Source organism: Aspergillus tubingensis, assembly GCF_013340325.1.
Source record: "Aspergillus tubingensis WU-2223L DNA, scaffold_3, whole genome shotgun sequence".
Classification (NCBI taxonomy): Eukaryota; Fungi; Ascomycota; class Eurotiomycetes; order Eurotiales; family Aspergillaceae; genus Aspergillus; species Aspergillus tubingensis.
Window position 1 is genome coordinate 732,204 of NW_023336277.1, and position 12,600 is coordinate 744,803.

Below are 12,600 nucleotides of genomic sequence, written 5' to 3' on the forward strand. Positions count from 1 at the left end.
CCGACAAACAATCCTAAGCTCAAGCTCAAGCCCCAGCCCCAGCTCCAGCTCCGGCTCCAAGCTCCAAAAGGATATTGAATACCATAAGCAAGAAAAAGAAGAGAAAAACGAATCTGCTCAGCGCGCACACCCACAGGGCAAAAAAAAAGAGCAGCACACACAAGCCTCATTCACCTCATCCTTCCTCTTTTAGATATATTAGGATCCCATCCAATCCAGTAAACGGAATAATGTACCGACAGTGGTCCGTCCGTACAACGAATAAGAAGGGGAAAAAAAAAGTTGTCAAGTGGCAACGAAGATGATATCAATTCCTCTCAAATAAAATTCAAGCTGATGGTTGTTAAAAGGGAGATAAAAATAAATTTTTAATAAATTTACTCGACGTTGCTCTCGAAGTTCTCGCCCTCAACGAGATCGGGGATATCATCCTCCTCATCGTCCTTCTTGCCGTCAGCGCCGGCCTGGTTCTTCTGCATGTTCTGGTAGCTCTCGGCGAGCTTGCGGAGGGAAGCAAGGCTGTCGGGGCCAAGCTGGTTCAGGATACCGGGGACGAGCTCGGTGAGTTCCTTCTCCTCGCCGTTGCCGTAGAGGGCGAAGGTGTTGGAGGGGACGGAGGCGTGGACTATATGCCATCATAAATATTTCAGTATTCTGCTTCATGTGATAGGTTGGGTAAAAAGGCAAGAGGAGGTGGGGATGGATATACCCTTAGGAGCACCAAAGTGGATGACGTTTCCGTCCTCCTTGAACATGTTAACCTCCTCGATGGCCTGGATGGGCTGGACGTTCATCTTCTTCAGGGTGGCCTGGAGCTTCTTGTCGTCGGCACCGGAGGACTTGTGGACCTTCTTGACCTTGCGGCGGGGAGTACCCTTGCCTCTGTTGTGTTGTTAGTTTCGTTGCGTGGGTTCTGGTTCGTAGATTGGGTCGGGTTGGGGAGTGGTGATGTGTGTGTCTCGTGGGATGCGAATGTGTGTGTCATTATACGTACCCTGTCAGAGTGAGAAAGGTATGTTAGCTTTAGCTGTTCCTCATGATAACTTGGTATAAAAACAATAATAACACGCAACAATATCAATCAATCCGACATGATCCCGAGCTTCCGAGCGAGCCTATTTGCTCCTCCTCTTCTTTCCTCTTTCGTTCCTTGCAGAATCGAATCGGATCGGGATCCCATAATACCACCCCAAATAGCTCTCTCGCTCTTCCCCCCACCAATAATCCCTCCCATGATTATTGATTATAAATCGGATGCGAACGGAGCAATAACAAAATATACGAAAGGAATTAAAGAGAAAAGAAGTGGTACATACCAATCCGCACGCTCTGCTGCATTCTAGCCAACTTTGCCTGATCCATTTTGACGGGAGTATTGAAGCTTGAGTGCTTTCAACCTGTGAAGAGGAGGATTAAAAAATCCAAAGACGTCAGATATCGATCTTTCCTAATTTTTGAGTGTATAATGTGTGTATTGTGGAAATTGTGCAGAGTCATTCTCGCGTAAAGAAGAGGGGAGCGGAGCGTTTTTGAGCGTCGAATTCGCGCGACCGGATCGAATTGGAATTGGGAACGAATAAATTCGGGACAGAAGATTCGCGGGATGACTCGTCGTTGAGTGGGAGAAGAGCGACAAAGTATTTCGAAATGTCCAGAGGGAAAAAACGGGTTCTAGAGGGAGGAATAATGGGGGGTTATAATACGTACCTAAAGGAGATGATGGGGGGGAGTATTTGGTGCTGGAGAGAGAAGAAGAGGAGGGAGGTGAAGTGGGAGGATGAAGATGAGGATAGTTCAAGTTCGATGATGCGCTTCGCACGGGTTTGTGTGGGGAGCAGAGCATGCAAAAGCCGACTTTACGTTCTCAGTACTTCTACGACAATGATATTATTCTCTACGCAGTGTAGCTCGTTAAGTAGAATTTAAGATATTGTTCTTTATGATAGGGTTATATTATGTGCATTTTTGGCTATGGGACTACAATTTTCATGGGAAAGGCGCTTCGTGGCCGTGCTGGATGAAGTTGGTTGTGGGCGAAACGAGGAATCTGGACAGGGAGGCTCCTCGGCTAAACCCTAACGATTGCGGCCGCTGCTGACTTTCTAGACTGGCATCGATGGGGGGAGATCAGCAACATTTCAGATGTCATCAAGGTATAGTGGAATTGGCAGGGACATTGGATTGGGATTTTCTTTTCTTTCTTTCCATGGGCAGCAGGTTGGTCCCTTTTTCTTGCGAGGTTGTTTGGCACCTTGGGACAAGATTGTGCCACCAATGGCTTTCGCCCGGATTGACGCTCACCACCCGCTTTCCGGCATCTCATACCCAATCCGGTAATCTGCGAGTTTACCCGTCTTCAACCCCGCGATCCGGACCCTGAAGAACAGTCGGGAATCACATCATGTTATTCCATAGGTATCAAGAAATTGATATAAATATAACAACCACTGCTGTCTCCAAAAGATGGTGATGCATATCCTGAAAAGAATATCCGTCGACATCTCTAACTACAGGTGCAGCGGGGGTAGACCAAACCATCACTGGAACCGGACAAGTTTACGATTTCTCTGCAATCTGCTGCTCAGTCCACACCCACAGTCGCCGTGCCATGTCGACGTCCTTCGCGTACCGGTTGCCCGTGGCGTGCACCCCAATGGGAACATAATAAGCCCCGTTGGTCAACAGTTCTCTTCTCGCCCCTGCGGCCCAGAGCTGATTGAGTGCACCGCTCCGTATGCTCCGACTGAACGCAAGGATGGCACCGATAGTGTACTTGGCTACGACACCGGTCTTAATCGTATAGTCCCATAGGTCGCTCACGACGGAGCCGGGATGTACCGCGACAGACAGAATCTCCGGATGGCGACGAGCCAGCTCCGACGCAAAAAGGATATTCGCTGCCTTCGAGGCACTGTACCGGGTCAATGTGTGGTCGGCTAATAAAGCCGGCGTAGAGGTCATGACATCGTAGGGAGGCGCGGCGACATTCGCGGCAGAGGCCAATGTTACTACTCGGACATCCCTGGAAAGTTCAACCGTTCGTTGCAGCGTGGGCAGTAGTAGCTGGGTGAGTAGGAAATGTCCGATATGATTTGTCCCGAATTGAATCTCGAATCCTTCCTCTGTCAGAGCGGGCGGGCAGTTCATGATTCCGGCGTTAAGAACCAGGAGGTCCAGGCGATCGCATTCTGACGTGAACTGCTCGGCAGCGGCGCGGATCGACTTGAAGGAGGACAGGTCGAGAGCTATGTGTCTGATATCGACGGATGGGACCTGCTCCCGGACTGAAGCGATGGCGTCTTCGGCTTTGGTCGCATTCCGCGCAGCGAGGTAGATGCGAGATGGGCGGTGACGAGCGAGTTGGAGGACAGTTTCCTTCCCTAGACCGGCATTGCCTGAGACAAGCAGAAGTTAGCGCACTGAGAAAGACAGCCCAAGGTGTGTAGCAGAAGACATACCTCCAGTGACGAAAACAACCTTCCCTGATAGATCGTTGATGTCGCGCTCCGGATTGAAGGAGTACCCCAGCAGTCCAAAGGTGATTTCACTCACTGTCGGACCAAAGCTGCAGTAGGACTCCACGGGGCGGGAGAGCACATTTGAGAGGAAATTGACGACAGATGCCATTGATTGCGAGTATCAGTAATGCTATTAAAACCACGTAGACTGTAGAGGCGCAGAACCACTCAAGTCACAGTGGGGAGAGGATAGCAAGACCAGTTTCGAAGGGGGCACGGGCGCCGCCCTCGGTGCCGGAGATCATTTCGATGAATGGAAACTCCGTGAACTGTGACATCTCACATGTTGCATGTAGGGGGTAGGACGAGCAATTGTCTTATAAATAGCCGAGAAGGACGCATAGTCTGGATTGGACAGGATGACGACTGAAGAAATACAGAGACAGATGAGATAGTCCAGGAGTAGATGGAGAAGGCTGAGAGTTCGTCTTACGTTAGTGGCATAGTGGCAGGCCAGTGCTTCAGCTGACGGTCGGAAGGCGTAGTCTAGTTTAGTATTCAACACATTTCCTCATCTTCTTCTCTTGTCAGCAATTGTTGCCCAGGATCACATCTGTTCAGAGAGAAGTGACACAAAAAGAACCCCCTTCACAAGACAACCATCCAAAATGCGCTTCCTTTGTCTCCACGGCGCAGGTACCAACGCCGAAGTAAGCAAGCATCTTCCCTGTTGGCGGGCTCTCTCTGTCTTTGGCTTATCTCCGCTTCCCCGCCATCCAAATCTAACCGTTGGAACAAAAACAATAGATCTTCGAGATCCAATCCGGTACTTGAACAACAGTCCAATCCGCCAGGCCCATGATTGCCAATCTAACTTGTATCGCAATCAGGTGGAATCTCCTACGACCTCGGTAAATATGGCCATACGTTTAAATACTACGATGGCTGCATGGAAGCCGAAGTTGAGCCTCGTACATCTCCCCCCGCCCTCCACACCAAAGAAAAGATTCGGAGTATATCTGGAGACATGTGATGGCTAGCTAACACTCTGAATAGAGCTAAAAGGCCTCTTTACTGGCCCCTTCTACAACCACTATCCTCGTGACCGGGCACCGGGCGAATATCTCGCCCCCGCAATGAAGCACGTTTACGATATCATCGAGCGTGAGGGTCCTTTCGACGCCGTCATGGGATTCTCGCAAGGTGCTGCCCTGGCATGCGCTATGATTGTACACCATGCAAAGACGCATCAAGAGCCTCTGTTCAAGGTCGCCGTGTTTATCTGCGGTGCTGCGCCGTTTGACAGCACGGGGAATGAGATCATCCCTGACACTTCAGCTGAGGGCGAGTATCCGGTCAAGATCCCCACGGCGAATATTGTGGGAAAGCAGGATGAGCTGTATCCCTCTAGCATGCATTTGTCCAGGCTGTGTGAGCCGAGTAAAATGAGTTTCCATGATCACGGCTCAAAGCATATGGTGCCGTTTGATGTGGAGAACACTAATGCTATGGTGGCTGCTATTGAGGCTGCGGTTCAGAAGGCTTTGAGGGGAGAGTAAATGTGGGTGGAATATTCGATTACGAGCGATGAATAGATGGTTACTAGATTTCGTCATTTCATGCATCTTGATCTATTATGTATTCAAGCTAATTGTATGTTCAATCCTGCTTTATCGGCGCATCCCGTTTCTTTCCCGAGATGATCCCCAACAGCATAACCGCAATTCTCCATATAACGATGCCAAGGAAAATGCTGTATGTGATTCTAGCACCTATAGATGGTGCAGCAGGCACGGATCTGCCGTCACCAAGTCATAATCCGGCGGCCGACTGACCCTCCTCCGGAGGAATAGCCTTCTGAAGGAACCTTGTCAAATCTTCGATCTCCTCGGGATCGGCAGAGTGGCCGAGATCACTACCCATAGATCAGTAAGCCATTTCAAGAAGAACCAAAGGAAACAGAACACTCACGAGTAAGAATGGAACTCGACATCCTCGACACCCAACTCCTTAACCATCTTCGCCGACTGCTTACCGAAATCAAACTTGACCACCTCGTCCTCCTCGCCATGTGCGATGAAGAAGGGCGTCTGCTTGTTCGGCCAGTTCTCGGGGATGAAGTTCTTGATCCGGTCATGCAGCAACAAGTAGCAAGAAAGACCGAATACACCACCCAGCTTCTCCGTGCTCGTGAGACCCGCAAACAAGGACATCGCTCCACCTTGCGAGAAGCCTCCGAGGACAATGCGGGAGGGCTTGATACCCTTGTCAATCTGCTCCTTGATGAGGGAGTTGAAGTATTCACGGGAACGGAGGACGCCCGGTTCGTCCTGGTGGCGGATGGCTTCTTCGAAATCCAACTATACAGCCATTAATCTCTTTACCCCGGGATTATAGATGTGGAAGCACCACTCACGTCACGACCCAGCTTGGAGATGTCGTACCATCCCGGCATGGACATTCCAAAGTTCTATTACCCGTCAACTCAGTCCAGTATTCCCAGAGTTCCATAGGTGACGGCCATCGCATACCACTGTGATAGGGATCATGGGGGCGTTGGGGAAAATGAAGGCGACTTCATCGAACATGCCGCGGCGGCGCCAGTTCTGGGCGAGAGCCATCCTATTTCGGTTCAGTTATTCGAGTCTCGTTGAAGGAGTAGCTCCCGTCGTCAACGGAAGGGAATAGTCTCGATTTACGTACCATCCAGCACCACTGTTGACAAAATAACGTTAGCCAGTTGTACATCATTTAGAGCGCCGTATGCTAGGGACCAACCTGTCGCCCAAACCGTGGGCCATGATCACCGTCGCGGTGTGCTTCTTCAGCGCCGGAACAATAAAGGGGGCGCGTGTAGCCATTTTGAAGTTATCACCCTTGGTTAGATGAGACACCGTACACAAAGGTTCGTGTTTAAAGGATGGAAACAGTGGAAGAGAGCCATGGATTATGCCGAGCGGACGGCCTCTCCCCGCGATTCTGCCGAGGATGTTGTCCCTACCGCCTTCGGAGATTGGCTGCTTATCGATGATGGAATGGTTGATCACGAACAGTTTATTGACGGCGGCTACTGTTGGATGTGTCTGTTTTGTTGGGTATAAACAGAGTTTCCATTATGCTGGCATTAGTCTTATGAAGATTGTTCCAGAGGTGGATGATGACTTGAAGTACTGTGTAGTGCTGCTCCGGATCCCCAACTACAGTAAGTAAACATGGTTAGTATAAATTTATATATTACTTAAGTGAAGAAAGGTGTTCATGGTCATCTATGGTTTTCACTTCAATACTCAATACTTACTGGAAATGGATATAACAAACAGTGTCCCTTTGCTTATGATTCCATCAGCTTCCAAGGAAACCATTTGTCCAATAGCTAATACACTGGGTTATATCAGGTCTTAGTTGTTCAAAAGTGATCATGCAAGTGTAAGTAACGGTTACCAACCTCCAAGTAACCAATTTCTACTAGTATCCTAAATTTATGCAACAATACGGCAATGATCAATAAGGATAATTAAGTTCCAGTAACCTTGAAATCCAATAGCTACCAACAGTATGTTACTTTTATATTTCAAAGCAAGACATACCCTTCCTCTCTACCTACGTAATGAGATTGCATTGATTTATCAGCCAAGGTTTTTCTCGAAAGTAGCTCAATGATAAGGGGAAGTATATCCTGTGATATGATAGTCACCAGATCAGCGCTGGCTGTATATGAAGTCAGTCCCAGTACCAGTTGCATATCATTGGGACTGAAAGTAAGAGCAGTACACCTGTACTCTGAAGAAAGATCGATACAAATACATCTCCATAGAACCTGAAGCACGCGGTCCTCCTCAAAGAAAAGAATAGAACAGCAGAGGTGTCTATCCTAGAATCGGGGCATGATCTGATCAGACTTCGTGATAGTATTGAAGATATTGACTATTGGGATGTGCATGATTGAACGCAGGTTCAATTACAAAACGATACAATGTACTCCTAATAGATTCTTATGATTTTGCGGGATTTTGATTGATTCTCGCTAATTACAATGGGTATTCATTAATCATAAAACGCATGGTGCACTTCCATCCGCAACAAGATGAGTTTGGAATCCGAGAATGTATAGCCAAGCGCGGGTTGAGAAGTACTAGTGACCACAAAACATGGCTCCAACTTTCTATACATGAATGATGAGCCTGAGCACATACCAAGGATGTGTCACCACAGGATGTAATAGACATTGGATTGTCGGTGAGGGACATCCCAGAAGTCCGAATAAACAATGTTATGCTGATAGACCCTGAGCTCTAGAAGAATAATCATGAGAAGGCAAAGCGAGTGCGAGCCAAGGTTATCCTCTGGTGTACCAAGTCGCCTAATGCAACATAGACAGTTGTGCATTGGACTACTCTTACAACAGAGCCATTCCACCGACAACCGCAGCGCCTAGCATACCCCACGCAGCAGTCTCCAAAGCAACAGCACCACCAGTGGAGGTAGCAGCGCTTGAGCTGCCCGAAGAGGTGCTAGAAGAGGAGCTGCTCTGCGCTTCTCCAGAGGCAGTGGATTCATTGGCGTTGCGCTCGGCCGCAGCTCCAGTGAAAGCCACAGCAGTCACACCGGTGTTGTTCGAGCAGGAGGACGGTTCTTCGTAGGAGACGGTGGAGGAAAACTGGATGTCGGCGCACTGGGCGAGGTTAGCATCTACCCACACATAATGATTGACAGGGCAACATACAGCGTAGAGACCTCCGGTGGGATCACCATTGCTCTGGACCTGAACAGTTGCGTTCATTCCATCGGTGATGTTGGTGCCAAGGATGGATTCATCGAACTTAATATGCGGAAGACAGAAAGCACCCAATCCTTGGATTTCAAAGGTCTGATGAAGGGTAATGTTGTAGTTGGTTCCAGGATCGGAACCCAGTGCCAGGAGAACCTCGACAGCAGTCTGGGAATGACCCATGGACAATGCGACGGGGAAAGAACCGGCGGAAATAGAGACCTGCGTACGATTGCTGGACTGGGCAGCTCCGCCGCAGGGGAATTGAGTCATCTGCTCTTCAGATCCATCACGGCTGGTAGGATACTTGAGCTCGAAGTGGGCGGCGACCAAGGGCGCAAGAGACGCCAGGTAGAGAATAGGGAGCTTCATGATGGTGAAGGTTGTGTGATCGGCGGTTTGTAGAGCGAAGGTGCCGTGGGATAGATGTTACACAGGGACCCTCGATGGTTTTATACTTATGCAAGACATGCTCTGAGCGGGTAAGAGCTGATTATAATGAAATTCTACGGCAGGACCGGGATTGTACAGGGTTAAGCGAGGTAATTACAGAATGAGCGAGTATTATTCCCGAAGAAGAGACCAAAGCCGATGGATCTGATACTAATCACTACTTAGTAACATGAATCTTGGATATTGTTTTGTGCCACTGAGAAGCTGGAGCTCCAGGGACCCTGCAGTGAGTCCTAGCAGCACTAGGGCTGATTGGGTTAGGAAATGTGCTCATTTCTTCTCAAGACTGGCAAATCCGGTGAAGTTCCCCGGTTCAAGTCCGCCATGTGGGGGATTGCCAAGCCTGTCCATTGTGCCTGAGCCCATGTCTATACCCTCGGATATAAGACATGGGGGACTATGTTGTGAACTAATGTGGTTATACGGTGTCAACTTACTAGTAGATGGTTTCAGTGTCAGTTAGAGGGCACTAGATAATCAAGGAACGGACGGTACCCCGCTCATCTTTCTAGGCACATCTTACTTCCTCCACTGAGTCAAATCTAGATAATTCATCTGTCTAACAGTTCCTTCGCGCGTACTTGGCTGTCTCGACTCTACAGGAAGGATTGCATGATTCTAGACCCAAGATAATCTGGCGAGTTTGACATGAAGAATACCGTTGCACTCGATAACTATGATTAATATTGCGTTTCGACACCATACACTCATTCTAGGAAAGCACTATGTTGATACCGTGAGGATTGGAAGGAGAGCCATCAGCAGCTTCCCAAATAAATAAATGAGAGAAACAGACGGACAGCTTCAAATGCGGAAGTCACCTGCTGTCTGGCAATGCAGTCCAGAACAACTGATGGCGGGAAGCACCCGCCTCAGACAACAGAGTTGTCCGTGCTACCTTTACGTGCCATTGCCACACTGCATATCAAATAGTCTTACAGAAATTTACTTAGACTCCAGCAATTCCCCAGCAATTATTCAGTATGTTGTTTTTCGATTTCTTGAAGCGATTCTACTATGCGGCAGTTAGCTCGCCGACCCCGAGGAAGAGGGATGACGCCATCAGAATAGGACTGCTTGGAGCATCCTCCATAGCGTAAGTTGATGAAGCACTAACTTGCAGGCTATTAATTTATGTCTGCTCTAGTCCCCTGGCGATAATTTTACCCGCCTTGTCGCACCCGGAAGTCATCGTGGCAGCGGTCGCTGCTCGAGATCCCGAGCGCGCCCGTCAGTACGCCGAGAAGTACAGCATTCCGATCGTCCATAATACTTATCAAGGTGAGATTCTCCACAATTGGCTTGAACTTGACGGAGCATGGATGGGTCTTAATGCACGTGTCAGAACTTCTGAGCGATCCAGCCATCGACGCAGTCTATATTGCTCTGCCGAATTCCCTACACTTTGAGTGGGCCCTGCGTTCCATACAAGCAAGAAAGCATGTTCTTCTTGAGAAGCCGTCCTGTTCGAATGCCGACGAGGCAAGGTCACTCTTCAGACATCCTTTAGTGACTGCGCCGAATGCCCCGGTTCTTCTTGAAGCTTTCCACTATCAATTTCACCCAGCCTGGCAGGCTTTTCTCTACCAGATTAATCACCTTCCCTGGGGCGCGACTGTAGAGCATGTCTATTCCCAGCAGTATCTTCCCAAAGGGTATTTGGAAATGGACGACATCCGCTTCCACTATGGCTTGTCAGGTGGCTGTCTCATGGACCTAGCAACGTATCCCCTTTCCTGCGTGCGGCAGGTGCTGGGTAGAGGGGAGCATCTCAATCCCATTGAAGCACTGCATCGCCCCTTGCCTGTTGCATCAGATGGATATCAGCCGGAGCCACAGATTGACGCGGCAATAAAAGCTACCTACGCTACAGACAGTGACAAGACCGCAGAAATCAGGGGTGATCTGTTATTTGGAGGAGGGTTCTCGTTCCTCCCGGCGGCATGGTCTCATTCCCTGCCGTCGTTCAGGTGGCCCAAGACTGAAGCAAGAACAGGAGAGATGCTGCTTAATGGATTAAACGATGAAGTGCGCCACTTTGTCAGAAGGAAAATCACGTTGTGGAATCACCTCATTCCGACGGTCTACCACCGGATCGATATCTGCGATACACATACTCTCCGCCGAGGGGAAGAGGTTGTGAAGACGTGGGATGTGATGGAGTATGCCAAAGCATACAACTGGCCAGCGGGCGATGTGCGAGCGCAGACCTATCAGGAATGGTGGACTACCTGGCGCTGCCAACTAGAAGAGTTTGTCAATCGGATCAAGGGTCGTGCGGGCTCCGGGGTGTGGATCGACGGTGAGGAGAGCATTGCGCAGATGGAGGCGATCGACGATACGTACGCTCAGGCGGGATTGCTGACACGGCCGACCAGTGCTTTTGAGGTTGCAATTGATAGAGATCCGGGGACCAATAGTCTGAGGCCTGCGTATTACTACAAATTGTCGATAGAAAGTAAGTAGTCAGTATCTTTACGAATGGATTTCCAACTTGAATAGCATCAACACTATGAATCTAAAAGACATCGCAGCGTATCAATTGCCATTCGCGGTTAGTGGCATGGATCCTGCCCGCGCCGTCCGTGTGGTCCCGTCCGCACCAATAGGAGGGGGACAACCTACAGCCGATCACGCCACGTCTGGATTCCGTCCGCGTGAGGCCAATAGTCCATTGTAACCTGCAAAGCCTACAAGGATTATGTAGTATACCCATGCATGTGATGTCTTTCGACCGAAACCATGTTATTATGCCGACACAGTCCAAAACCTCCCCAGACATTATCTCTATGTACTGAAGTCTAAGCTAATCACACACCGTCGACTGTAATGGTATCAGGGCAAAAAAGAGACACAGAGCAGAGATCCGAGAGACCAGTAAGCGAAGAGTGGTATCTGAAAACAACCAAAAAGCCAACAGTGCACATGCGTGACACTCGCTATCCCAGAAATATGAAATGAATGCAATGCAATGCAATGCAACGCCAGGCCAGCACCGAACACCCGAACCGAGAACACCGTGCGAAATAGAAGTCGTTATGTTCGAGGAACCGGAAATGAATATGTATGTATGCATGTATGTGGGTAGGACTAATGTTCATGCTCGTTCCACTGGATGAAGCGTCCCACGGCAAGTTCGCCCAGAAAGGCACCGGCTAGGACGGAGCAGAAGTATCCGATGTTCATGGTCATGACGGCCAACATCCTGTGATTGTTGTATTAGTATTTGTTCAATATTTGTGGAGGTGAGGTAGGGGAACATACAGTAGGTAAGAAACACCGGTGATGACCAGAAAGAGCAGCGCGCGAGGGAGATCTGTGCTGAATCGCCAAGGGAGAGGTTCGCGGGCCGCTTTATGGATGACTTTGACTTTCTCCTCGACACCTTGGGCCGTGATGAGACTGGCTTCTTTGGATTCAGGATCAGCGTCAATGCGACCTGCTTCCGTGGATTTCCCTGCGACGGCGATGTAGCGACGGTTGACGTGGGCGTCGAGCCAGCGGCGTTCCATGAGGGCTTTGAAGGCGGCCAAACAGCGGGAGATGATGGCGAGGACGATGAGGAAGATACAGGTGCCGGCGTAGGTGCCGCTGGAGGACGGGGTCCATTGGTTGGAGAAGAGGGGGGTGTCGTGGGCGTTCATGAAGACCATTGACATGGACATAGACATAGAAGAAGAAGAGGAGGAAGAGGTGGACATGGGCATGGACATGGAGGTAGAGGTGGAGGAGCCCATAGACATGTCCATTGTGGACGATGCGGTGGAGGTAGCCATTGACATGCCGGACATGGTAGTGGAGGTGGTTCCCATGTCCATACCGGTCATTGAGCTCATGTCCATTGTTGGTAAGTCGTGATGTAGTGTGAGTGGAGTAAAGTAGGATTAGGGTGGTGTTTGGTATGGACGGTTCGGGTAGGAG

The 12,600-nt window shown here is 49.5% G+C and overlaps 7 protein-coding genes across 7 annotated transcripts; 2 read left to right on the forward strand and 5 right to left on the reverse strand.

The window, feature by feature from the left end:
* Positions 1-377: 377 nt before the first annotated feature.
* Positions 378-1,362, reverse strand: AtWU_01452 (nascent polypeptide-associated complex subunit family protein; the record flags this gene model as incomplete). Its single annotated transcript, XM_035496566.1, has 4 exons — positions 378-625; positions 710-875; positions 991-995; positions 1,317-1,362. The coding sequence occupies 4 exons, from the start codon at positions 1,360-1,362 to the stop codon at positions 378-380; spliced, it is 465 nt and encodes a 154-aa protein (XP_035352459.1).
* A 1,194-nt stretch (positions 1,363-2,556) lies between these two features.
* AtWU_01453 (putative short-chain dehydrogenase/reductase family protein) lies at positions 2,557-3,627 on the reverse strand (the record flags this gene model as incomplete). Its single annotated transcript, XM_035496567.1, has 2 exons — positions 2,557-3,395; positions 3,459-3,627. 2 exons carry the CDS (start codon positions 3,625-3,627, stop codon positions 2,557-2,559), a joined length of 1,008 nt encoding a protein of 335 aa, XP_035352460.1.
* Positions 3,628-4,126: 499 nt separating this feature from the next.
* AtWU_01454 (DUF341 family oxidoreductase) lies at positions 4,127-5,017 on the forward strand (the record flags this gene model as incomplete). Its single annotated transcript, XM_035496568.1, has 4 exons — positions 4,127-4,168; positions 4,266-4,284; positions 4,349-4,429; positions 4,515-5,017. The coding sequence occupies 4 exons, from the start codon at positions 4,127-4,129 to the stop codon at positions 5,015-5,017; spliced, it is 645 nt and encodes a 214-aa protein (XP_035352461.1).
* Positions 5,018-5,270: 253 nt separating this feature from the next.
* AtWU_01455 (palmitoyl-(protein) hydrolase) lies at positions 5,271-6,319 on the reverse strand (the record flags this gene model as incomplete). Its single annotated transcript, XM_035496569.1, has 6 exons — positions 5,271-5,373; positions 5,430-5,818; positions 5,875-5,928; positions 5,990-6,080; positions 6,162-6,173; positions 6,237-6,319. The coding sequence occupies 6 exons, from the start codon at positions 6,317-6,319 to the stop codon at positions 5,271-5,273; spliced, it is 732 nt and encodes a 243-aa protein (XP_035352462.1).
* A 1,535-nt stretch (positions 6,320-7,854) lies between these two features.
* On the reverse strand, positions 7,855-8,598 carry AtWU_01456 (putative GPI anchored protein; the record flags this gene model as incomplete). The annotated part of the gene is made up of 2 exons (XM_035496570.1): positions 7,855-8,130; positions 8,182-8,598. The coding sequence occupies 2 exons, from the start codon at positions 8,596-8,598 to the stop codon at positions 7,855-7,857; spliced, it is 693 nt and encodes a 230-aa protein (XP_035352463.1).
* A 1,064-nt stretch (positions 8,599-9,662) lies between these two features.
* AtWU_01457 (Gfo/Idh/MocA family protein) lies at positions 9,663-11,359 on the forward strand (the record flags this gene model as incomplete). The annotated part of the gene is made up of 4 exons (XM_035496571.1): positions 9,663-9,775; positions 9,827-9,960; positions 10,025-11,137; positions 11,214-11,359. The coding sequence occupies 4 exons, from the start codon at positions 9,663-9,665 to the stop codon at positions 11,357-11,359; spliced, it is 1,506 nt and encodes a 501-aa protein (XP_035352464.1).
* A 410-nt stretch (positions 11,360-11,769) lies between these two features.
* On the reverse strand, positions 11,770-12,521 carry AtWU_01458 (copper transporter family protein; the record flags this gene model as incomplete). The annotated part of the gene is made up of 2 exons (XM_035496572.1): positions 11,770-11,884; positions 11,944-12,521. The coding sequence occupies 2 exons, from the start codon at positions 12,519-12,521 to the stop codon at positions 11,770-11,772; spliced, it is 693 nt and encodes a 230-aa protein (XP_035352465.1).
* Positions 12,522-12,600: the final 79 nt, after the last annotated feature.